The sequence below is a fragment of the Microcaecilia unicolor genome, chromosome 1, assembly GCF_901765095.1.
Source record: "Microcaecilia unicolor chromosome 1, aMicUni1.1, whole genome shotgun sequence".
In the NCBI taxonomy this organism is placed as follows: Eukaryota; Metazoa; Chordata; class Amphibia; order Gymnophiona; family Siphonopidae; genus Microcaecilia; species Microcaecilia unicolor.
In genome coordinates, this window is record NC_044031.1 from 764,321,899 (window position 1) to 764,349,001 (window position 27,103).

The window sequence follows — 27,103 nt, forward strand, 5'->3', positions numbered from 1 at the left end:
GTTTATTCCAAGCATGGGGTGAGGCGAGGTAGAAAGGGCGGAGCCTTGAGTTGGCGGTGGTGGAGAAGGGTACTGAGAGGAGGGATTTGTCTTGAGAGCGGAGGTTACGGGTAGGAACGTAGGGGGAGATGAGGGTAGAGAGGTAGGGAGGGGCTGCAGATTGAGTGCATTTGTAGGTTAGTAGGAGAAGCTTGAACTGTATGCGGTACCTGATCGGAAGCCAGTGAAGTGACTTGAGGAGAGGGGTGAAATGAGCATATCGGTCTAGGTGGAAGATAAGACGCGCAGCAGAGTTCTGAATGGATTGAAGGGGGGATAGATAGCTAAGTGGGAGACCTGTGAGGAGTAGGTTGCAGTAGTCAAGGCAAGAGGTAATGAGAGAGTGGATGAGAGTTCGGGTGGTGTGCTCAGAGAGGAAAGGGCGAATTCTTGAGTTTCCACGTACAGGGTCTAAATTCACCCTATATATCAACACTACATGTAAGTCTAGAGGAGTTATTAATTGTATCATCTGCCCCTGCCAATTATTTTACGTTGGCCAGACTTCCCGTCAACTTTATGTGCGACTTACTGAACACAGAAGTGTAATTACAACGAAGAAAACGACTTCCCCTCTAGCCGTACACTGTACTGAACGTGCGCGTACGTTTGCTTCTCTCAAGTGTGTAGTGTTACAACAGGTTAAGACTGTACAAAACGAAGAATTATATCGCCGCAGTCTGCTGAAGAAAGAACAGCAGTGGATTTTTAGGTTGAATTCTTTATTTCCTGATGTCCTTAATGGAAAAATAGAATGGATACACTTTTTTAGAATCCCCTTTTCTGAAACTTTTTTGAATTGTTGCGGCAATGTACTGCAGTTTTTGATAGGGTTCCCTTTAACAAAACTGGATGAGGTGTGTCTCCGCCCATTAAGATGTCTGACTGGATATTCACTATTAGCGTGTGATGTCACGAAAAGTCTAAAGCCGCCATGTTTGAATTTTTGCTTGCCCTTCATGTGTCCGTCGGCAGCCTGAACGGAATGTAAGCAGTTAATTTTCTGTGATGTGGTTGATACATAAGCGGGGTTTTGCTGACATATTTTTTTGTCTTCTGGCACAATACTGGACCGGAGGTTCTGATGCAGCAGTGGCGAAACGTTAACCACGGTCTGAGTAACGAAGGAGCCCTAGAAGAGACTGAGGGCTTTTCAGTTAAGCTAAGTACCTCTGTTCTTAATATCTGAATAAGCTCAAAGAAGGTGCGAGCTAAGATTTTTTGAAATGTTAGACACTTTGAACCCCAGGAGGTTTTTCCAATGATGAAGAAGCCCTAGCCCCTTTTGCCTGCCTTGTGAGTGGGAAAAGGTGCTTCTGGAGGTTTTCCTCCTACACACGGGTTGTTTACGCTTACAATGTTATCAGTTTCCAATCGTCTATGTTTATAGGGTATACCTTTATAGGAAACTCTTTTCCATATTAGTACTATAGTTTATGTCTAAATAGTACTTACAATGTCAACACAATACATAATAGAACATTTTAATAGACAGCATAAGGTGTAAGCAAAGACGGAACGTATAGATAGATAAGAAAGTAAGAGGAATTAGAAAAAAAAGGTGACGTAATTTAAAGAAAGTGGCACATGAGGTCAAAGAGATGGGCCCTGTTTACTAAGCCACGCTGTAGGTGTGCTAACGTTTGCAGCATGCACCAACACCAGAGACACCCATAGGAATATATGGGTGTCTCCAGCATCAGCGCCCACCAATCTCCAGCATGTGTTAAAAACACCAGCGCCGCCTAGCAAACAGGGACATAGATAGGTAAGAGGAGTTAGAAAATAAGGTGACTAATTTAAAGAAAGGTGCACATGAGGTCTGAGAGATAGTTAAGTATTAGCTTAAATATTGAAAAAAAGCATGGTTAGAATATAATAAATAACAACAAGGTATTGTTTCACTTATTTATTTCAACAATTAAAAGTTGTTGAACACATCAGCAGTCTGTTGGCTATTTCTGTCTTGTGTTGCCAATTTCAAGCTTCCTAAAAAACCCACTCTGTCTAATATTAGCCCTGGCGATTATTAGAGAGAATACGGTAATTACATTTCTCTGCTGTCTTATTCCTTAGTACAGACTATGGTGTAACTCTTCTACATTTTTATCCTCTATCCCTGTAGATAGTAAAACCTCCAATAAAAATTAGTGTTCTGATAAATGAGGCCCCCAATGATGAGAACGAGTAAGAAGAATTTATTTGCATGCACAAAGTAAACAGGAGAACACAGTGAAGCATGCCGACAAAATAAATATTCACAATTACATAGGAACATTCAATACTACCGAGCAGGTGATCAAAGATCCAATGCATTCTTTTCCCATCTATACAAGGCAGCTACATGTGGGTCGTCAATACTACTGAGCAAGTGAACAGAAATCCAATGCGTTCTTACATTCAATTCCCATCTATGTAAGGCATCGTCAATAATACCGAGTAGGTAATCAAAGATCCAACACATTCTTACATTCTATTCTCTTCTATGCAAGGGATTCACATGGGGGTCATCAAAACTACTGAGCAGGTGATCAAACATCCAAAGCATTCTTGCATGTGATTCCCATCTATGCAAGGCGTCTGCAGAGGGGTCATCAATATTACTGAGCATGTGAACAGAGATCAAATGTATTCAATATCCATCTATGCAAGGCATCTTCACGGGGGCCATCAGTACTACCGAGCAGGTGATCAAAGATCCAATGCATTCTTTTCCCATCTATACAAGGCAGCTACATGTGGGTCGTCAATACTACTGAGCAAGTGAACACAAATCCAATGCATTCTTACATTCAATTCCCATCTATGTAAGGCCTCGTCAATAATACCAAGTAGGTAATCAAAGATCCAACGCATTCTTACATTCTATTCTCATCTATGCAAGGCATCTTCATGGGGATGATCAATATTACTGAGCAAGTGATCAAAGATCCAACAACACATTCTTGCATTCTATTAAGTAGAGGAGTGTGGTAGCCGTGTTAGCCCACTCTTAAGGTTATCAATAGAAATCAAACAAAATAAAACATGGAAAAGAAAATAAGATGATACCTTTTTTATTGGACATAACTTAATACATTTCTTGATTAGCTTTCAAAGGTTGCCCTTATTTCCGATCTGAGGAAGAAGGGCAATCTTCGAAAGCTAATCAAGAAATGTATTAAGTTATGTCTAATAAAAAAAGGTATCATCTTATTTTCTTTTCCATGTTTTATTTTGTTTGATTTCTATTGATTGCATTCTATTAGCAACTATGCAAGGTGTCTCCAAGGGGTCATGAATACTATTGAGCAGGCGATCACATGATCCAATACATTCCTAGTAATACTATAGGAGTCCATTTCCAGCCACTCAGGGCTTATGTTCAAGCGCCGTACATACCACTGGCATAGTCTGACATCCAGTGCAAATCCAGCCCTCAGTGTGTTTTATCCTTGTATGGAGAACTGCATCCTCAGTGTTGAGATTGCATCTCCTCCTTCACAGTAGCTTCAGTTCTCAGGGCTGTTGTCCCATTGTCAAGCAGTACCAAGGTGATTCAGTTGCTTCTCACATTCTAGATTGTTTTCACAGAACTATGAATTTCCACTATGACATGCACCATATACTTACTCCCAGAACTACAACCAAGAGTTGTTTCTTCTCCATGGTCATACAGAGGGGCATAATCGAACGGCGCCAGCTATCTATATGGACGGCTCCGCAAAGGGGCGGAGCCAACTGTATTATCGAAAAGATGGCCGGCCATCTTTTCTTTCGATAATACGGTTGGGGCCGGCTAAATCTCAACATTTAGGTCAAATGTTGAGATCGCCGGGTTTAGAGATGACCGGCTTCGGTTTTCGGCCATAATGGAAACTGGGCCCGGCCATCTCAAACCCGGCGAAATGCAAACCCTTTGGTCGTGGGAGGAGCCAGCATTTGTAGTGCACTGATCCCCCTCACATGCCAGGACACCAACCGGGCACCCTGTCATGGTAGCAGCTAACGAAAACGGAATGCAAATGATCTACAGGTTATTATAATGAGCTAATTAGGAGATTCACAGCCGTTTTCCGACCCCATGCACCGTGGGAAAAACGGGAGATCTACACCTCTCGTTGGGGCTGCACGGGACCCATGCAGTGGAGGACGCCCACACTGTTGGGATATGGTACTTCTGGATGTTTAGATCTTGCTGATCAGTTATGCTATGACTTACTTGTTCTGGAGTGCTGTATTTTGTGATGCTGTTTTGATAAATGTTCAATAAAGACTTCATACAACTTAAAAAAGTGGAAAAAAATCCAAGTGCTTGTCAGGGACGCACGGCCACCTCTGAATTACAAGACTGGTGCTCTAACCACTTGGCTACAGCTCCACTTAATTGGATGTCCCTCCCTTTTGATTATGTCTGTCTTAGCCAATCACAGCGCATTTAGCTGTCTGTGATTGGCTGAGAGAGACCTGAAGGGGCATAATCAAAAGGGAGTAACACCCAAGTAAGTAGAGCTGTGACCAAGTGGTTAGAGCACAGGTCTTGTAATCCAGAGGTGGCTGGTTCAAATCCCACTGGTACTACTGAAAAAGCTGTGTGAAGATATTTTTGATTTAGGACATCCTTGACGAGCACTTGGATTTTTTATTTGTATTTTATTTGGGTGGGAGGGGATTGGTAACCACTGGGGAAGTAAGGGGAGATCATCCCCGATTCCCTCAGGTGGACATTTGGTCAATTGTGGCTCCTTTTTGAAGCTTGGTCATGAAAAAAAAGGGACCAAGTAAAACCGGCGAAATGCTCTTCAAGGCCGGCTTTCTTTTTTCCATTATCGGGCGCAACCGGCCATCTCATGAGCACGCCCCCGTCCCGCCTTCACTACCCTACCGACACGCCCCCTTGAAATTTCGCCGGCTTCGCGACGGAAAGCAGTTGAAGCCGGCCAAAATCGGCTTTTGATTATACCGATTTGGCCGGTTTCAGGAGATCGCCGGCCATCTTCCAATTTGTGTCAGAAGATGGCCGGCGATCTCTTTCGAAAATGAGCTGGATGGTTAAGAAGATCCAAATTTCCTTCCCCGCTTTTGGCCATGGTACCAAAGAACACACAAAGAGAGAGAGTCACTGTTGTCATGGTTGAGGAAGGTGAGCTCTTGGACTGTGGAGTAAGCGTGGCACAGGTGCTCGTCGACAGTTGCTGACGGAACCACCTGGCAGAGTCCGGGAGCTGGAGAAGGCAGAGCCGGACTCGGACTGGCTGAAGTGTAGAACTAGGCTGCACCTAGCAGACTGGCTGGAGCTCAACTGGATGGAACAGTCTAGAGGTTGGTTCTTAAAAAAGCCTTTGGGAGCAGCAGGGTGAACACTACCTGTGTAGCACATAGTGCACCGCAGGTCACCTCTGGCAGCGGCAGGCACCAGAATTAAGATCCCAACACTGGTTGGTGCACAGTATCCAGACAGGACTGGGACCATTAGCGGGTTGACTCTTTAAAGAGCCCTTGGATAGGAGGAGGACAGGGAGGCACACATGACCGGACAGACAGGAACAGATGGGCAGGAAACCAGGAAAACAGGAAGGCAGAAACACCGGGATGGGCAGGGCTGGAAGCAGATACAGGCCGGGCTGGAACAAGCAGGGCTGGAGGATAGGAACTGGCCAGGAAACTAACACTGAGTATGCAGAACTCTAGAAGCTGGTTGCCGAAGCACTGGTGGAGTGTAGAGCACTTCCTTAAATATCCTTTAGCCAGGAAGTGAGATCATCTGTCAGTGCCCCATCTAGGGCTATAAAAGGGAAGTGCAGCAACCAGGAAGTAAAGACTCACAAGACCCTAGGCATGGAATGCTGCAGGACTCGAGCGGTTTCCTGAACCAGGTGAGGAGTGTGACAACTGTACAGATTCAACAAAGCACTACATGCTCTGTGTGGAGGTCCTTCCCAAATAGGGGACCGTGTATGCTGAAGCAATTTCCACACTCTGGGGCCAGCATTTTTAGCATCTAACTTCTTTAACTTTAAAAACTGATAGATTTCATTTTTCCATTGTGTCAATGTGGAAGGATCTGATTTCTGGATCAATTTCATTCACTTTTTTTTTCCAACGCTGGCTGTTCTACCACATTGTCAAAAAGCAAAAGGTCTAATTTAACTACCAATCGATGGGCTATGACAATCCTTAAATAGCAAGCTATTTCCTTCCAAAAGTATCTAAAGCTTTCACATTCCCAAAACATCTGTCCTAAATGGACTTGGACCTAACTGCACTTCAAAAATTCTCTTGAAGAAGAAACCTATCTTGGGGAAACAAGAAATCTGAAGGAAGGCTGAACATGACAATGATTTCAGCCCTTTCATCAATTTACAAATTATTTATTAAGAATTATTTACTGCTTTTTTGAAGAATTCATCCAAGACACTGTACATACATATATAAGTACATAAGTATTGCCATACTGGTACAGACTAAAGGTCCATCAAGCCCAGCATCCTGTTTCCAACAGTGGCCAATCCAGGTCACAAGTAAACAATAGTAGCAACATTCCATGTAGAACCCCAAAGAATAGCAAGATTCTAGAATTCTAAAGACTAACAAGATTCCATGCAGAATTTCAAAGTGTAGCAACATTCCATGTGGAACCCCAAAGAGTAGCAAGATTCCATTCAGAATCCCAAGCACATACGTACATAAGTGTTGCCACACTGGGACAGACAAAAGGTCCATCAAGCCCAGCATCCTGTTTCCAACAGTGGCCAATCCAGATCACAAGTACCCAATAGTAGCAACATTCCATGTAGAACCCCAAAGAATATCAAGATTCTAGAATTCTAAAGACTAACAAGATTCCATGCAGAATTTCAAAGTGTAGCAACATTCCATGTGGAACCCCAAAGAGTAGCAAGATTCCATTCAGAATCCCAAGCACATAAGTACATAACTGTTGTCACACTGGGACAGACCAAAGGTCCATCAAGCCCAGCATCCTGTTTCCAACAGTGGCCAATCCAGGTCACAAGTACCTGGCAAGATCCCAAAAAAGTACTAAGCATTTTATACTACTTATCCCAGAAATAGAGGATTTTCCCCAAGTCCAATTTAATAATGGTCTATGGACTTTTCCTTTAGGAAGCTGTCCAAACCTTTTTAAAACTCTGCTAAGCTAACCGCTTTTACCACATTCTCTGGCAACGAATTCCAGAGTTTAATTACACGTTGAGTGAAGAAATATTTTCTCCGATTCCTTTTAAATTTACTACATTGTAGCTTCATCACATGCCCCCTAGTCCTTGTATTTTTGGAAAGCGTAAACAGACGCTTCACATCTACCCATTGCACTCCACTCATTATTTTATAGATCTCTATCATATCTCCCCTCGGCCGTCTTTTCTCCAAGCTGAAGAGCCCTAGCCGCTTTAGCCTTTCCTCATAGCGAAGTCGTCCCATCCCCTTTATCATTTTTGTTACCCTTCTCTGCACATTTTCTAATTCTACTAAATCTTTTTTGAGATGCGGTGACATAGACAATTACTACAGCAAAAAAAATATTCAAATAACAGTGCACATGGGGGATAATTCTCAAAAGGTCACTTAAAGTTGGTTGCTAAAATGCTGGGCACTAGGCAGGAATTCTATATTGGTGACTATGCGTGTAATTAGAGTTATAGAATACTAGCGTAAGTCTGCATTTTAGGGCCTAAATTTAGTCACAAGCACGCTACGTCAAAGCCTGGTGGAAACGCTGTCACACCCCTGACTTGCCCTTGTCCACAACCTCTTGAAACTACACCTTATGGTTATAGAACACTGTCTAAGGATGGTTACAACATAGTAACATAGTAGATGACGGCAGAAAAAGACCTGCACGGTCCATCCAGTCTGCCCAACAAGACAACTCATGTGTGCTACTTTTGTGTATACCCTACTTTGATTTATACCTGTGCTCTTCAGGGCACAGACCGTATAAGTCTGCCCAGCACTATCCCCGCCTCCCAACTACCAGCCCCGCCTCCCACCACCAGCTCTGGCACAGACTGTATAAGTCTGCCCAGCACTATCTCCGCCTCCCAACCACCAGCCCCGCCTCCCACCACCAGCTCTGGCACAGACCGTATAAGTCTGCCCAGCACTAGCCCCGCCTCCCAACCACCGGCTCTGGCATAGACCGTATAAGTCTGCCCAGCACTATCCCCGCCTCCCACCACCGGCTCTGGCACAGACCGTATAAGTCTGCCCAGCGCTATCCCTGCCTCCCAACCTCCAGTCCTGCCTCCCACCACTGGCTCTGGCACAGACCGTATAAGTCTGCCCCGCACTATCCCCGCCTCCCAACCTCCAGCCCCGCCTCCCACTACCGGCTCTGCTATCCAATCTCGGTTAAGCTCCTGAGGATCCTTTGATTGTTAATAGCACTTTGCACCTCATTTAACAATTTTAGTTAAATTGATCATTGAATTAATTTTTTTAAAAGGCGGTAAATAAATCTTTTTTATTTTTATTTATAACAACTTAATTTTACAAGCACTAAAATAACTTGCCAGAAATACAGAGCAAATAACACACAAGAATTATTTCAATCAGGTAATTCTATATTCTTCCTTAGACCACAAAATAGGGAGAGTGAAACAAGACAAGGAGATCAATTAAACAGTAAACAGAAAAAACGTGGTATTAACCTGATTATCCCCAGTTATTATTTATCTGAATCATTATTCCACATTGATCGTCTGGTTGGCTTCTTCAAACCCAAAACGGTGTATAGTCAATTTATTTCGTTGGAAACATACTTATTGTCCAATATTAGTGGAAATAATACACCTGATTCTCTTTTAAAACCAGAAATTATTTAACAATACAAACACTTGAGTCTCTAATCCAATTCCCACTGATTAAGGTAATCCCAGTTTCACAGGCTTCACTCCTTTTGAATAAATATACTAAGAGGAATCATTTCAGAGGAAAAAACTTTAGGAGTCATACCGGGAACTCTGGGTAAACAACAGTCTCGATATTAATCATCTGTAATAATATTCATTTTGTTCAAATTTTTCTGGTCTATTATCATTTTCAAAATCTTAACCATTTCCTACTCCTGTAGAACTTCATTTGCTGTGTCAATTTTTCATTCTCAAAGGATTCGATTAGATTATCCATGTGGCTCACTAATAGATTATATCGGAAGCAAAATTATTTACTACCACCGTCAGGTCCTGGAGCGCCTTCCAGATGATATTCAATGTAACCTCCACGGGAGCCAAAAACTCCAATCTGATAGCTCTTACGCGGTAAATAAATCTTAATAAATATATAACGTGCATAACTCCCATCATTTCTATAACCTGCGTGTAACATTTTGCATGCTATGTGTGAAAATCTGAGCACAAGATTATAGAATTAGGGGGATTATGAGACAGTATAACACAAAACACATTTAAACACCTTAATAGATACCATGTGGTAAGCGGAGGTGGAACATATGGACAGATAAGTAACAGGAGTTAGATAGAAAGTAACGGTGACTTTGGATTCAGTTCCAAAACTGGCCTGAAATCTGGGTTTGAGTTTTGGTGAAAAATGCCAGTGCATTTTTGGCTGAACACTAAACTCTACCCCCCCCCCCCCATCCCAGTGTGATCACTCCCCAACCCTCCCAAACATCCATAGGCCATTCCTACCTGAAGAAGCCCTGGTGGTCTAGTGGCCTTTTGGGGGCAGGAACGAATGCCACTCATTCCTGCCTGGTGCCCCTGCTCAGTAGCAATGGCTGCCAAGACAGGTCCCGGCAGCCATTTTGAGACTGGAACCAGCACAGGCAGGAGTGCTCCTGCTTGTGCTGGTTCCAGTCTCAAAATGGCTGCTGGGACTTCCCACGGCAATCTCACGAGACTGCTGTGGGAAGTCTTGGTAGCTATTTCTACTGGAACCAGTCGAGCACAGGAGCAAGTGGGGATGCTCCTGCGCCTACTACCCACCAACAATGAGGTAGGCCAGGAGGGGGCCACTGCTGGGGGCCTCAGAAAGGGTCCTGCTGCTGGGGGCATGGGCTCAGGAGGAGGGCTTTTTTGGTTGGGTGGGGAGAGGGAGTAGGGGATTTTGAAGGGAGTTGCTGGGTTCGGTCTCAGTTTCAACTGAAAACTGAGCAGCCAATTTCAGTCACAGATTTGGTTTTGGCAGAAAACGATTTGGTCAAGCTCTAACCAACTTCAGAGTCAGACCAGGGTGCATGAAAATGAGTCCTGCTACAGTATGCACAGCTGGTATCGGTCCTTAATTAACTCCAAGTCACATATACAACATTCACAATCGTCCCTGAATGAGCCTGTCAACCCACATATCTGGACAGCATTAACCTTTGTTTTCTATATCTATCTATTCAAGAGCTACCTGTATAAACACACGAGGGCAATTTCCGGAACCACTGACCTGACTCTATGGGTAGGATGAGAGTACATACTTATAATTTGTTGAATTTGTGGGTTTATAGGTCTGTCAGGACCTGTTGTTTTGCTTTGATTGAAATTGCTGTTTACTCCCTCCCCCGCAGACACTGCTGCCCTAGGTGACTGCCTAGTCTGCCTTGTGGTTAAAAGCCAACCCTGAACAGGCCCTCTACGTTGCTTCAGACTATACATTTGCTGTCTGTCTGTCATAATTAGATTGTAAGCTCTCTGGAGCAGGGTCTGTCTCTCCATGTTCAAGTGTGAAGCGCTGCGTATGTCCGGTAGCGCTATAGAAATGATAAGTAGTAGTAGTAAGTTAGAAAAAGAACAAAACTTTTCTTCTGTTTAAAACCCAGCTAAATGTCCGTGACACCTTCTTCCTCACACCAATGTTAAACTGCTGTAATTAAGAGCAGAACATTAAGAAATGCTTTGATTTTGCAGACTGATTCATTCAGAACCCTCCAGACATTAGCCCTACATAAGCACAAATGATACTTCAAAAAGGTTCTGGCCAAAGAGAGAATTTTTAAGTAAGGAATGTCATTAAATTCAGCCAATGAAAAATGAAAGTTAATTTCTACTAGGCTTATGTTACATTTATAAAGCGGAGGGACAGGACTGCTCACAAGAAAGAGACGCGTGCATTTGAAAAGGGGCAGGAAGCAGGAGGGCAAAGGGCCAGATTAAAAATGTGGCAGAGTCATTTGGAACATTTCCAATCTTTCTTGTCAATTCAAAACTCATCTCAGGATGTAAAATAGTCAGAGATACAAACGATTCATTGAAAGCACTGGGAGATAGCCTGCCCAAATGAGAGTCATGTGCTGCGATCAAAATAATGGGTCTGCACATCTCGAAAATGTGTACTTGATAGGAATTTGATCTCACGTCTTTTTTAATATTTTGTAGTTCACGTTACGAGCCCTGATGGGTGAAATACAGCAACTGAATGAAAAAGCCTTATTTGTATCACAGGAACTTAATAGAATTGAAAGCATTTTCAGGTAGATGCTGTGACTTTCAGCACATCAATTAGCTAAAAAAGACTTTACAGCTTCAGAACTTATCCCTGTGCTCCTGAACCACAGTGTGTCGCCTTCCCTTGAACTTCTCCAGTGTCTTAGCGCTATTGCTGTTCAGTGAAGCACAGAAAGCCCAGGTTCGATAACATCAGTAAGGCTGCGCCAGCAGGGGCTGAAGATGCTTCGGAGGTAGCGTGTGTTACTCCTCAAGGAAAAAAAAAGAATCCCAGGAATTGTACAACAGTGACACCTACAGGTGGGTTGCAAAATGCACCTGTTCTAAATGAAGAATCTGTAGCCTCTTTCTGAGAACTGGTTCCCCTGTGGCTGAACTATGAAGAAAGAAGACAAGGGGGTTGTTTACTAAAGCTTAGCTCGAGAATAAAATGGGCCTTGCTGCAGATAACTCGAGCTAAGGGTGAAATAATGGGAAAATTCCCTAGTAGGGTCATGAGGAGATAAGATAGTGTGTGTGTGTGTGTGATGGTGGTGGTGGTGGTGGTGGGTTGTATTGCTTAGTTTATATATGCAACACGATTTCACAACGCAGGACAGGCTGCACTGAGCAGTTTGGTAGGGGTTATTCAGCAGCACATAACCAAACAACGATGCTGATCACAGCCGCACTCACAGGTTAGTGTTCAGCTACATGCAATGAAGCTACAATGTAGTAAATTTAAAACGAATCAGAGAAATGTTTTCTTCACTCAACGTGCAATTAAACTCTGGAATTCGTTGCCAGAGAATGTGGTAAAGGCGGTTAGCTTAGCGGAGTTTTTAAAAGGTTTGGACGGCTTCCTAAAGGAAAAGTCCATAGATCATTATTAAATGGACTTGGGGAAAATCCACTATTTCTGGGGTAAGCAGTATAAAATGTTTTGTACTTTTTTGGGATCTTGCCAGGTATTTGTGACCTGGATTGGCCACTGTTGGAAACGGGATGCTGGGCTTGATGGACCTTTGGTCTTTCCCAGTATGGCAATACTTATGTACTTATGTATGTACTTATGTAGTCCAGGGATGAAGTTGGTGCAGACCCAAAAGTTATTTGAGCACTGATTATATTCAGTACCGATGCCTGTAAAGATAACTGGGCACGTAGGACCACATAAATAGCAGTCCGAATTCTGCCTGGTTAGTTAAGCAGGTATGACACTGAACACTGCCTAACTTCTGGGCACGGCAGATGACCCCGATGGGAAAATCAGAGTCTAATTTAGCAAGTGACAGTCAGTGTTTAAAAAAAGTGCTCACCGCTGCCATCTAAATACAAGACCCAATGCATATAAGAGCTAAGGGATTACAGCAAATAATAATAATTTAAACAAATAAATCCCAAGGAGATAAGAGAGGAGACACCCCCTGGGCAATAAGCCATCCTTTTGAGTCAAAGTGTAAGTTTAAAAAGGGAAGGAGGGCACTTTCAGGACCTCGGAGAGCGCACGTGAATGGCCATGGCACAAATAATCCCAGCTGAAAGCCTGAAGCAGCAAGAGAAAGCTGCAGAGACAACATTTTTCATTTTGCTTCAGTGTTCTTTGTTTACTCAAGCCTGGTTTGCCAATAAAGTAGCTTAATGCAAAAGTTTCCCCCTTAACACAGCTTAAAAAATAATTAGCTGCAAAGCATTCAAAGTAGCTCATTTTATGCAAAATGAATAACAGCTCACATTCAACTTTGCAAGTTGCATTATTCATTGAACGTTATCTTCTCCAGAGGTGATGTTAACGTTCCCCTGGAAGCACTGGCCTGCTGACATGGAAACTGGTGCTCCAGAGGACGCTGTCAAAGGTGGATGCAAGGAAAAAAATGCCTCACCCTCCTTCATCCCTTAAAAAGGTGGATCCTGGCCAAACTCAATGAAATTATAAGGGAATTCTTTTAACATGAATAGAAGGAAACATTTTTTCACTCAAAGAATAGTTAAGCTCTGGAACTTGTTGGCGGAGGATGTGGTAACAGTGGTTAGCATATCTGGGTTTAAAAAAAGATGTGGACAAGTTCCTGGAAGAAAAGTCCATAGTCTGCTACTGAGACAGCCATGGGGAAGCAACTTCTTGCCCCGGGACTGGTAGCCTGGAATGTTGCTACTATTTGGGTTTCTACCAGGTGTCAGCAATCGTTGTCTAGGGTTGGTCCCGGGGTCCAGTTCACAGAGGCAGTGGGTTCCCAAAGAATACACAATCCACACGGGTTTGGATATATATATAGAAAGTATATTGTAGGTACATATATATATAGGCTTATAGCACTTAGTACAGGTAAAAGGGTACAAGGCTGTCTCTGGGTGTGTGTTTACAGAAAGAGAAAGAACAGCTAAGCCAGCAGAGCCATGTGCAGAGAGAGGGAAAGAGAGAGAAACTGCCAGCCCCCCAGAGCCCTGTGCTCTGGGGCTCAAGATGGTGGTGGGCAGAGGGAAAGAAAGAGAGAGAAGTGCAAGCAGAGTTCTATGCTCTGCTGCACAGAGAAAGACAGAGAGAGACATAGTGCCCCGGACAGAGAGAAGTGCCCCAGCTTTATCTATATATATAAAACTCACCCTCAACGTTCTATTTGCACTGACGTCACTGAAGCCAGTTCGTAAGTTCGAAGCTCTGAAGCCACACAAAATCATAGTCTGTGGGCCCCGCCCTCGCGTCAAACGTTATGACGTTGAGGGCGGAGCACATTCTCAGCTCCAACGTTGTACTTGTACTGCACTATAGCTCTCGCATGGAGGCTGCAGGGGGGCCGGCGACACACGGAGACATAAAGGAACGGAGGGGAGCCTTGCTAGCGCCCGTTTCATTGCGATTTGAAACGGGCCTTTGTTACTAGTACCTAATAAGAACAGAAAGAGATCAAAAACTTATCTTCCTTCCCAGCCAAACTCCAGTTTGCTTTCTGAAGTCAGGAAGGTGACTATTTTCACAGGTTCTCCTGTTTGAAGTCCCTGGTGATGGAGCCTCTATGTCTGGCTTCCTTTGTTCTCAGAGCTCTGGTCAAAAGGTATGTTAATCAGGAGTAATTGAGAAACAAAAGGGCCATCAGGCCTCTGAGCACCATTTGGTCCATTTTGCCATCCTCCGTGATTCCTGAGGGAGGGGTGAGTTCTCAGAGGTCAGAAGCTGGTTTAATATTACTCTATATTAATTTTAAGTATGTCCAGCGTATGTCCAGCCATCCTGACACCAGGTACTTCTGACCTGGATTGGCCACTGCTGGAAGCAGGATATTGGGCTAGATGGACCATTGGTCTGACCCAGTATGGCTATTCTTATCTTCTTAATCTAAAAGACTGACAGTTCTATTTTATATAGAGGTTCTGCAAGAAATAGGATGTCCAGGTTGAGATGTTCACATTTCCTCAAGTATTGTGCAAAAGGCTCTGGATTCTTGGCACATATAGCGGGAGCAGCAATTTCATAAAATCTACACATACAGAAAGCGCCATCACGCCGCCGTTCCCATGAGCCCGCGCATACACACGTAAGCAGCGTCCATGTATGTGTTGACAATTATAAATGATACCTGTAAGTGCAGCCACTTAAAGAAAATTTTGTATATTGTAAAGATGACAGAAATTACCAAAGGGTTATGAATAATCACCTCCCCACCCCCATAATCAATCATTTGTTTCAAGCCCTACCAAAAAAAAAAAAAACCTTGCTGAAACTTATGTGTGCCTCAGAAGTGATGCAAAAGTTCATGGAGAAATTTTCTAAAATGAATTAGTGAATAATTCAGGAGTCTGGCTGGGTGATAAGCTGAAGCAAATTTCTTCTGTAGGTACAGCAGAGCTTGCAAGTAGGCAGTTGATGAAACAAGTTAGACATTTTTTGAGCAGAACTGATTTAGCTTTATTGGCACACTAGTAAACAAAGGCCCGTTTCTGAGCGCAATGAAACGGGCGCTAGCAAGGGTTTCATGGCTGCATGGCTCGTCGCGGTTTTACCTAGTTCGTGGCGTGCACCGCTGCTGTTTCCGTTGTAGCTCTGTGTGGGTGGCGGTTTTCGTGCCCCGCCCTTTACATCGCGTTTTGACGCAAGGGCGGAGCAGAGCTACAGTGTGAAAATCTGGAGTTTGTGGCCTGAGTAGATTGTTGGAGGTGAGAATCTGCTCCGCCCTCAACGTCATAACGTTTGACGCGAGGGCGGGGCCCAGAGACTGTGATTTTCGTGGCTTCAGAGCTTCAAACATACGAACCTTGGCTTCAGTGACGTCAGCAGACAATAGAACGTTGAGGGTGAGTTTTATATATATAGATGCTTTTCTAACATCATGAATAATTACTGTAATGCTTTTTACTGTGGGTGTCCGAAGTATCAGATGAAAACACTTCAACGGACTCAAAATCCAGCTGCGTGGCTGCTCAGGCAGAAAAAGATTTCTTATCACTTAACGCCAATTCTGATGGAATTACATTGGTTACCTGTCTTGTTTTCACTGCTATCCTGTTATAAGGTCAATAATATTTAAAAGATCTTTTGACGTCTTATGTATCATTGAGAAATCTGCATCATCACCACTTGGATTACTGAAACGTTCTAGATAATGTTTGGATCCCAGGTTATGGAGTCTTATCCCACATGAATTACATCAGCCACGCTGTTATAGTTCATTTAAGAACAATTAAAGACCTGTGGGGTTGAGATCCGAAGCAATTTACCCAGCCAGAAACGGCTCCTGGCAGGTTAAATCACTTGGCTGATCATTTCCAGTGGCAATTAACCAGTTAGCATCTCTCTCAAAATCAGCTATTTTGGGGTCATTCTGGGGGCAGAGTCAGCATTTAACCGGCCAAGGTAACCGCATAAATAGGACCCCATTAAAGCCAGTCCTATCTTTATGCTGCGCCCCATAACCAGTTAAGTGCTCAATATGCTTTAGCCAGCTCCGCAAACCTGGAAATTCAATGCTGGAGCCTGGACATAGCCTGGCATTGAATTTCCAGGCATAACACTGGTGGCGGGCAAAACACTGAGTGCCGTTGGCTAATATTGACCCCCGTTTTAAAGGATACTTTTAAGGGGGTTTTATGTTATAGTAAATTTAAGTTGTATAATAGTGAATTTGTTTCTTTTTTTTTTTTTTTTGTAACTTGTCTGAAGCTTCTTGAGTGAGGTGTGTCATCAAATACTGTTATGTAATGTATTGCCCAAACTGTTCTCCCTGTGGAAGTGTGTGCTCCAGTGGCTTTCCTAGGGGGGCGGTGGGTGCGGTCCGCCTCGGGTGCACGCCGCTGGGGGGGGGGGGGGTGCCACGCGCCTGTCGGTGCCACTTGTTCCATGCTCCCTCTGCCCCGGAACAGGTTACTTCCTGTTCAGGGGCAGAGGGAGCATGGAACGAGCGAAGCCGACAGGCGCGCGGCACCCCCCCCAGCAGGTAAAAATGCACCCGGGGGGGAGGGGGGTGTCATTTCGCCGGGGGGGGGGGGGGGGGGGGGGAGGCATCGGCGATCCACCCCGGGTGTCAGTCGCCCTAGGAACGCCACTGGTGTGCTCTGAGGCATGTACCTGTGTAAAGAGCAGTATTCTGAAATCGCTGGTTAAGGGGGGAAGTTATCAACTTGGTCACTGCATAAAATGGTTCCTCTGCTCAAATAGAACGAGTTAATGGTATAATAACCTGTCTTGACAGTAGCCCACATTGATAAAGAGTCTCTGGTAACCAGAGCTGATATTGTGATGTCATAATGCCTCATTCCCCCAATAAGAGCTAACCACATCAGTGATGTCACAATAGCTTGATTATCCTATACTTGCCTCTTTTATCATAGCAGTGATTTAACCAGAGCTGATATTGTGATGTCATAATGCCTCATTCCCCCAATAAGAGCTAACCACATCAGTGATGTCACAATAGCTTGATTATCCTATACTTGCCTCTTTTATCATAGCAGTGATTTAACCAGAGCTGATATTGTGATGTCATAATGCCTCATTCCCCCAATAAGAGCTAACCACATCAGTGATGTCACAATAGCTTGATTATCCTATACTTGCCTCTTTTATCATAGCAGTGATTTAACCAGAGCTGATACTGTGATGTCATAATGCCTCATTCCAAAGAGCTAACCTCATCAGTTATGTCACAATGGCTCTATTGTCCTATGCTTGGCTCACTTTTATTACATATAGCAGTAACCAGAGCTGATATTGTGATGTCATAATGCCTCATTCCACTAATGCCTGAGCCAACCTCATGTCACATATAGAGATAGGCTCATGAACCTCAACATGTATAAGCTGGAAGAGAAGGGATATGATAGAGATATTTAAATACCTCAGTGGCGTTAATGTACAGGAGATGAGCCATTTTCAAATTAAGGAAAACTCTAGAATGAGAAGACACAGGATGAAGTTAAGAGGAAATAGATTTAGGAAGAATCTAAGAAAATACTCTTTCACGGAAAGGGTGGTGGACGCATGGAATGGCCTCCCAGTGAAAGTCGTGGAGACGAAAACGGAATTCAAGAAAGCTTGGGACAGACACATGGGACCCCTTAGGAAAAGGAGGAGTTAGTGGAAAGGCAGACTGGATGGGCCATTTGGCTCTTATCTACCACCATGTTTCTATGTTTCTACAATGGTTTGATTGTCCCAGACTTGGCTCTTTTTTATTACATATAGCAGTGTGATTTAACCAAAGCTGATATTGTGATGTCGTAATGTCTCATTCCATCAGTTATGTCACAATGGCTTGACTGTCCCAGCCTTGCGCCGGAAGGAAGAGGACCTCGCTGGCTGATCTGGAAGGCTTCGTTCTGTTTCTGTGAGTCTGACGTCTTGCACGTTGTACGTGCAGGACGTCAGACTCACAGAAACAGAATGAAGCCTTGCGCCGGAAGAAGAGGACCTTGCTGGCTAATCTGGAAGGCTTCGTTCTGTTTCTGTGAGTCTGATGTCCTGCAAGACGTCAGACTCAGAAACAGAACGAAGCCTTGCGCTGGAAGAAGAGGACCTTGGCTGGCGGGGGTTGGGGTCCCCCGCCAGCAAAGGTAGCCCATGGCGATGGGGGAGGTTCATCGGCAGGGGGGTCTAGGGCCAAATCTACGGGGGCCCAGGCCCCCGTGGCCCCACGTAGCTACATCATTGCCAAGAAATGATAAGTAGTAGTAAGTATTTGAAAAACAAGAGGAAAAGACTTCAGATGCACAGTTACCACCAGAGCATTACAATCATTACTTCACTAGAGCTGCGTCTTTTTATGAAGATGTGGTGAGAATACAGAGATTGTTTCTCCCAGTGAAGTTTGTCAATGACTCCCCTGCGATTGCTCCTGATGAAGCTTGTTTGTGAAACGGTAGCGTTCTGTTCAACACATCTTTTTTTCCACATAAGGGGTCTTCTATATCAATATTGACAAAGATACTTTAAATGAATGAAAAGGAAAAGATTTAACTGAAATACAATTAAAAGAAATTTCAGGGTTTTTTTTTTAAGGAGGTTAAGCTCCTCAGTTGAAACAGTACTTGTAATGCGCTGGTAACTGAGCGTCTGAAGTCTTTTCCTCCTATTTTTCAAAATACTCGGGGCCCTTTTACTAAGGTGAGCATCCAATGTGCATCAAATTGGAACTACCGCAAGGCTACCGCCCCCCTCCCCCTCCCGAGTGGTAATTCCATTTTTCACATACGTCCAATATTTTCTATTTTCTGCTGCTCGATGCTTACCCAGCAGTAATCGGCAGTGTACACGTGTCTGACGCTTACCACCTGGTTAGCACATGAGACCTTACCGCTAAGTCAATGGCTGGGGGGGTAAGGTCTCAGGCCAAAAATGGATGCGCGCTGGTTTTCATTTTGCCGCACGTCCATTTTCGGCCACAACGAAAAAAGAGTCTTTTTTTGCAGGCGCGCTGAAAAGTGGACCTGCGCGTGTCCAAAACACACACCTACACCAGTGCAGGCCACTTTTCAGCGCACCTTAGTAAAAGAGCTCCTGAGAGATGTTTATTGGTTTACTTGCTGTTTTTTTTTTTGTTTTTGATATTTATCATATTAACAAATATTGAGCCCATTGTTTCTTAGTTGTAACGTTCGCTAATATTATCATTAATGTGGGGCCATTTTTCAAAATTACCGCAGGACCATTTACCATCACCTATTTTGCAGGCAGTAAGGGCTCTTGTGTTATCCATGTGCTAACCAGTTACCATGTACTAACTGGTTAGTGCAAGGAACGCCCACTCTTTGCCCGACACACCCCTTAAAAAAATACAAAAAATAATTACCGCGTAGTTAGTGTGTGCGTCTATGCATGACGGTTTAACACATCCACACATTAATCCACAAGATTATCCACGGTGAATCTCCGGGCTATATTCTCAATCTGACTGACCTTCCCACCAGAAACATGTCTGATACTTCGAGAATTTACCTCAACCTACATTACCCCAACTGCAAAGGACTCAAGTGCAAAACTTATTATGGAACCAACTTCTCCTTCTTAGGCAGCCAACTCTGGAATGCCCTCCCCAGACCCATCCGATCAATCAGTAACTATCTACCCTTCCGGAAATCACTAAAAACCCATCTGTTCAAGCAAGCCTACCCAAATGACCCAATCTACCTATGAACCCATCTACCCAACACATATCCAAAAGATAAAGACCCAGACTACATCTCCCACCAAATTTCCCTATGCTTATCCTGTGTCCCATCCCCCTCCCACCTCCTCTACCCCTCCTCCAATGCTCACCTACCCTTGCTCATACCTCTCCTACCCAAATGACCCAATCTAATCCTATGAACCCATCTACCCAACACATATCCAAAAGATAAAGACCCAGACTACACCTCCCACCAAATTTCCCTATGCTTATCCCGTGTCCCATCCCCCTCCTGCCTCCTCTACCCCTCCTCCAATGCTCACCTACCCTTGCTCATACCTCTCCTACCCAAATGACCCAATTTAATCCTATGAACCCATCTACCCAACACATATCCAGAAGACAACGACAATGACTCAGACTACATCACCCACCAAATTTCCCTATGCTTTTCCCGTGTCCCATCCCCCTCCCGCCTCCTCTACCCCTCCTCCAATGCTCATCTACCCCTTGCTCATACCTCTCATACTCCCTTCACCCTTCCACATCTCTACCTACCTATCTCTTTTTATTACTCTGCTATAATTAACTAATATTTTCTCTATCAATACTCTGTAATCCATATTATTATTATTATGTAAGCCGCATTGAACCTGCTTTGAGTAGGAAAGCGTGGGGTACAAATGTAATCTCTCTATATAAAAGGCAACCCCAGCGTTCTGAAGCCTCCATGGAAGTTGAAGCGCCCGAGATATCCGGTGTGCCCTGGAGTGGCTGCACCGCCCTCGCGTCAAAACGTCATGACGTCGAGGGCGGAGCTATGACACTCGAGGGCCGAAACGGAAACGCCACCCACAGCGAACAAGGCAAGTAGCTTGGAGGGACGGAGGGAGGGGGCCCCTTGCTAGCGCCCGTTTCATTCCGCTCAGAAACGGGCATTTTTTCCTAGTAATAAATAAATCCCATGTAAGGCCTTTCTTGCTGTGTCAGGTGTACATTTGCACGTAACACAGCTTAGTAAAAGGGACAGGGATTCCAAGCTCCAGTTCCAGATGTGTCTTGTAATCTCACTTTACATTTAATTTTTACAAAAATGTAACAAAACTGATCATGAAAAAATACCAGACGCGTATGAAGTCCTGCTGTGTTGCTCTCATTTGAATAAGTTTATTTTTGTGGATTTAGGTCAGTGCCCCTTTTAGAGGTCCCCATGACAACACAGCCATTAAATAACTTACCTGTCCAGCCCGCGAGGCAGTTACAGTAACCAGTAACCGGATCACATTCATCTGCATGGCCACAGTCGCAGTGTTCAGAGCAGTTAAGACCATACGTTCCCTCCTTCCAAAAAGAAAAAAAATCCTTTAGGTCATCGTTTCCACTTTCCAAAATGTTTAGCCTCATCTTTTCAAGCTGACTGAGTTGCTGAGCACTGGGATTTCAGAGGTAAGGTCGGGTTACGCTGCGATAACCTGATCTATTGTATTTGTACTAGCCGATCACCCAAAATAAACCCAACACAGAGTAGAACGCAGACGGCATCCTGTGGACCGAAAGGTAATTACTCCTTGCTTAGCTGTTTACAACTCATTTCCTGTTGCTATATTCATTTTATTAATCACTTAGTGGGTACTTGCTAATAGCCTTACATTCTAATACTCTCTATATAATTGCAAGTTAGTTTCTCTTTATTTATTGGTATCAATAGGATTGCAAACTGCTACCCCTCCTTTGCAGGTGAATAAACTGCTTTAATAAGGATCAGGTGCAGAATTTTCTTAGTACACGGCCTATTCGTCGTGCACTATTTACATGAGGCCTGAATTTATTATCATCAAACACTTATCTGGGCTGTAGAACATTCATCGGGAACACTCAACAGAGAGCCTTCGTTTCTCTGTCGCTTCCTCAGGAGTCGTATCCTCGATTATATCATCTGCCCTTGTGCGTGTCCTGCTCTTTCTTTCTGCGGGACTGCTGTTAAACAAAATGGCGTCGGGATATTTAAACTTTCAACCCGAACTCCCATCCAATCATTGTTGATACCTTTCTTAAAGAGAGACTAACTTGCAATTATATAGAGTATATTCATTTTATGCAATTTGAGGGACTGAAGAAAAGGTGAGTAATTCTATCTGTTAAAAGTTTGATATGGGGAGGGCAATTTTAAAAGCTATGCCTGTGAGTAAAACAGTGATTCGTGTGCAGAAGCAAGCTTTTATAAACTCTGGATGTGCAGGTAAACTTCTGTTGTGTACAGCTTGCATGTGCGTGCCTATCCTGACAGGGCAGAGTGGTTAGTTTTTCTATGTATATTTTAAAAATAGAGCTTCTCATTGTACATTTTAACCAGTAACACAGACAACAAATTAACCTCCCTGTTTACAGCGTTAGCGGCTGTCAGTGCACTAAGGCCAACAAAGCCTATTCACTTTGAACGGGCCGTGTTGGCATTGCCGTGCGGCTTCTGACCCCATCCCCCGGTTTGTCTTGCATCCTGCATTCAGGGTTTGTGCCTTGTCCGTGCTATACATTGTTGATTCCACCAGCAATGCAAACAAATATGGATTTTTAAAATCCTCATGGAACCTCTAATTAGCTGCAAAATGAACACCTAAATTGACAATTTGCAAACACCTAAGAAGAGAAGCCCTGATCATAAAATATGCACGTATGTAAATTAAGCTTGAAAATCTGAACCACAGGAGCAGATGTAAATATACCTGACTAAATTTCCTGGCTAACTTTCAACCTGAAAGCATGCACACACTTTGCTTTGAGAATTCAATAGCACCCACACAGGTAAAAATGTAAAATTTCCCCAGAGCTGGGAGAATGTTATCCAGCTTCTCCCACATGTAAAGACTGTTTTACTTATGGAAGTAAAGATGCATAAAACGTAGACACACATGGAACGAGTGATCTGCATGTACTCGGCTCTGCAGGTGTACTTTTGGCAGAGCTGGGGTGGAGTTTTTTTTTTTGTTTTGTTACATTTGTACCCTGCGCTTTCCCACTCATGGCAGGCTCAATGCGGTTTACAGGGGGCAATGGAGAGTTAAGTTACTTGCCCAGAATCACAAGGAGCTGCCTGTGCCTGAAGTGGGAATCGAACTCAGTTCCCCAGGACCAAAGTCCACCACCCTAACCACTAGGCCACTCCTCCACTGTTGCTACTATTTGAGATTCTACATGGAATGTTGCTATTCCACTAGAAGTCGGCCCTTGCAGATCACCAATGTGGCCACGCAGGCTTCTGCTTCTGTGAGTCTGACGTCCTGCACGTACGTGCAGGACGTCAGACTCACAGAAACAGAAGCCTGCGCAGCCTTCTACATGGAATGTTACTATTGCACTAGCAACATTCCATGTATAAGTCAGCCCTTGCAGATCACCAATGTGGCCGCGCAGGCTTCTGCTTTTGTGAGTCTGACGTCCTGCACGTACGTGCAGGACGTCAGACTCACAGAAACAGAAGCCTGCGCAGCCTTCTACATGGAATGTTGCTAGTGGAATAGCAACATTCCATGTAGAATCTCCAATAGTAGCAACATTCCATGTAGAATCTCCAATAGTATCTATTTTATTTTTGTTACATTTGTACCCTGCACTTTCCCACTCATGGCAGGCTCAATGTGGCTTACATGGCAGGCTCAATGCGGCTTACATGGGGCAATGGAGGGTTAAGTGACTTGCCCAGAGTCACAAGGAGCTGCCTGTGCCTGAAGTGGGAATCCTACTCAGTTCCTCAGCTCCCCAGGACCAAAATCCACCACCCTAACCACTAGGCCACTCCTCCACTGTTGCTACTATTTGAGATTCTACATGGAATGTTGCTATTCCACTAGCAACATTCCATGTATAAGTCGGCCCTTGCAGGCTCAATGCGGCTTACATGGGGCAATGGAGGGTTAAGTGACTTGCCCAGAGTCACAAGGAGCTGCCTGTGCCTGAAGTGGGAATCGAACTCAGTTCCTCAGGACCAAAGTCCACCACCCTAACCACTGTATGTTCCAATGTATGCTTATATTTTAGAAAATATACGGGTTCTCTTTATAAAATAAAGACTTCATCACAAATCCCTCTGCTATACAATACACAGAATCTCTACAAACCAAGGGAATCAAAGTCAATTCTACAATAATGCAGATACACAGTGTAATCAGTCAGAACCTGAATATCTAAGACCTTCAGAAATATAACTCACCCACGCACCTAACCAGAAATCAGGTAGCTAAAGAAGGTAGATGTGAGAAATGTGTAAATATATTATTATAACAGTAGACACCAGATTTCTGGTTAGCTGCATTGGAGGGGCATAATCGTATGGCGCCAGCCATCTATTTGGCCGGAGCCGCAAAGAGCAGTCCCGAACAGGGGCGTATCTGCGTGGGGCCACAGGGGCCTGGGCCCCCGCAGATTTCGCCCTGGCCCCCCTCCCGCCGCCAACCCTCCCCCACTAATGTTGTTTACCTTTGCTGGCGGGGGACCCCAACCCTCGCCAGCCGCCGAGGTCTTCAAAGTTCTTTTTCGTCGTCCTCCTCCGTGGCCATGCTGTACCCTGTTGATTCGGAGTCTGTCTGACGTCGCACCACGTTGTACGTGTAACTTTAGGTGATCTACAGAGAATTACCCCCCTTAACCCCAGATTCTACATATGGCATCCAAAATTGAGTGCTAGTCTGAGATTGCCTAACGAGCCAATTAGCATCAATAATTGGGTAGTAAAACTCAATTATCGGCGCTAATTGGCAACAGTTTGGTTTTGCATGTACATCTTGCTAAGCGCTAATCTATAAAGACCCGTGTGTAAATATTAAAGGGGCGTGGCCATGGGCGGGTCAAGGGGCGTTCATGAAAAATGCACGCAGTGTTACAGAATACCAGGGATCTGCGCCCGGATTTACACCAGGTTCCAGTTGGTGTAAATCCTCGTGACCAAAGTTTGGTACGAAAATCGGCTCTAAGTACTATTCTATAAATAGCACGCGACTCAAAGCACCGTTTATACAGTAGCGTTCAGTGCGGATTTTTACATTTGGGCGCATTTACTGAGTCTAGTCCTTAACGTCTACTTGTATGTAATATGAGGGTAATTTTATAACTGAGCCTGCGCAGGTGCCTCTTTTCTTGATAAAATAGCAGTTGCCTCGGGTGCGTTTATATCAAATGTCAATTTGAATTCATTGCAGCATAAAGAGCGCTTCAATCAGGGCTTTTTTCGAGGGGTTACTTGGGGGTACTCAGTACTGGCACCTTTCCCATTGTCTGCTAAAATTGACGTATGGAACCCAAATTTGAATGAAAGAGCTCAGGCTCTACACACCTATTCTGCCTTGTCATAGATTCTGTGACTGGTTGCAGGAGGCCTGGCCATGGGGTGGGTCTGTCAGTGATCATCCCACCCCTGAAGGGTGGCCTAGCATTTGAGTACCAGCACCTTTTTTGCTAGAAAAAAGACTGGCTTCGAGTATGGACTGAAAAGTAGGTAAGAGGAAAGACCACCCTGCATCAGAGCTGGAAGCTCAGAACACAATATCTTGTTGAACAATCGCTTAAGAACAGTCGTTTGAGACAGTCTCCTCTACTCAAAAGACGTCTTGAAGTCTATTTCAATAATAGTGACTGAATTAGTGAAAATAATTATTTACAAGGAAGTAGTCACATGGACATAGAACTATGGGACTTTCTACTCCTCCGAGAAAGAATCCAAGTAGGGAAGATGTTTTTTTCCAAAAGATCAAGGGAGACACTAGTTCAAAAACGTGATCTTTATTGAAACAACTTATTCGAGTCGAATGAACTAGTGTCTCCCTTGGTCTCTTGAAACAGCCCATCTTCCCTTTTCCTTGGGCTTTTTTCTCGCTGACACACGTAGGGATCGAGTGTTCCTCCACTTTGTGTGACTTTCTATTCCTCCCACATGATTGCTCAATATACAATTAATATATTTAAAAATTATGAAATAACTATGGTCAAAAGCTTCATCGAATAAGCCTGTATTAAACAGGCATAAAGTAGGTGCAAATTTTTGATAGATTTTATAGGGCACATTCCCCAAAGTCTCTGTAATAGAAGGTGCTAGGGAGGTTTCTCGGTGGTGCAAAGTAGTCCAACCACTGGCGTAGCCACGTGGGGCCACGGGGGCCTGGGCCCCCGTAGATTTGTCCCTGGACCCCCCTGCCGACGACCCTCTCGACCCCCCCTCCTGCCGCCGTCGCCGTACAACATGCAGGACGTCAGACTCATAGAAACAGAACGAAGCCTTGCGCCACAAGAAGAGGACCTCGCTGGCTGATCTGCAAGGCTTCGTTCTGTTTCTGCGAGTCTGACGTCTTGCACATTGTACGTGCAGGACGTCAGACTCACAGAAACAGAACGAAGCCTTGCGCAGGAAGAAGAGGACCTCGGCTGGTGGGGGTTGGGGTCCCCTGCCAGCAAAGGTAGATGACGGCGGGGGAAGGTTGGCGGCGGGAGGGGGGGGGTCGAGAGAGTCGTTGGCGGGGGGGGGGGGGGGTCAAAGTTGTTGATGGTGGTGGTAGTGGCGGAGCTGGGGGGGGGGGCTAAAATGTGCCCCCTCATCTTGAGGTCTGGACCCCCGTCCTGCCGGTCTGGCTACGCCCCTGAGTCCAACAGACCAAAGTTCCAGCAAATTCTCGATGTACGGTTATCATCACATGACCCCCTTCAAACACCTTCTGCTTCTCAAGTCTCATTGATAAATAAACAGCTGAACTCACTGGACACGGCTGATTGCACTGTTCTCCTTGCCACCCTGGTGCACATGTACACAAGCCATCCATGGGGTTGCAGGCTGCACCATTGGCACATTGACAGCTCTGATCACAATTCAGGCCCCAAGTGCCACTTGAACATGGACTGGAGCAGTCCAGCCCCTGCCACCCTAAACACAAGTAAAGGATAAAAAGAAACCCCATTAATTAATATATTATAAAGCCACAGCATAAGATTGTTTATTCCCAATAAAAAGGGGAATTTAGGGGTCGATATTCAGCTGGCGGTGATGTGTATTTTTTTAGCAACCGCTGACCTTATTCCCTGGACATTCAATGCTGGGTACCGTATCTGGGT

General features: G+C 44.5%; 1 protein-coding gene across 2 annotated transcripts in view; it reads right to left on the reverse strand.

The window, feature by feature from the left end:
• MEGF11 (multiple EGF like domains 11) overlaps window positions 1-27,103 on the reverse strand; it is a 610,695-nt gene that overhangs the window by 121,538 nt on the left and 462,054 nt on the right. For both annotated transcript variants that reach the window (XM_030189787.1, XM_030189786.1), the window contains exons 12-13: window positions 26,752-26,915; window positions 21,250-21,352 (exon numbers count right to left, since the gene is read on the reverse strand). In XM_030189787.1, coding sequence (XP_030045647.1) covers window positions 21,250-21,352; window positions 26,752-26,915 — 267 coding nt within the window. The remainder of the gene's footprint in view (window positions 1-21,249; window positions 21,353-26,751; window positions 26,916-27,103) is intronic.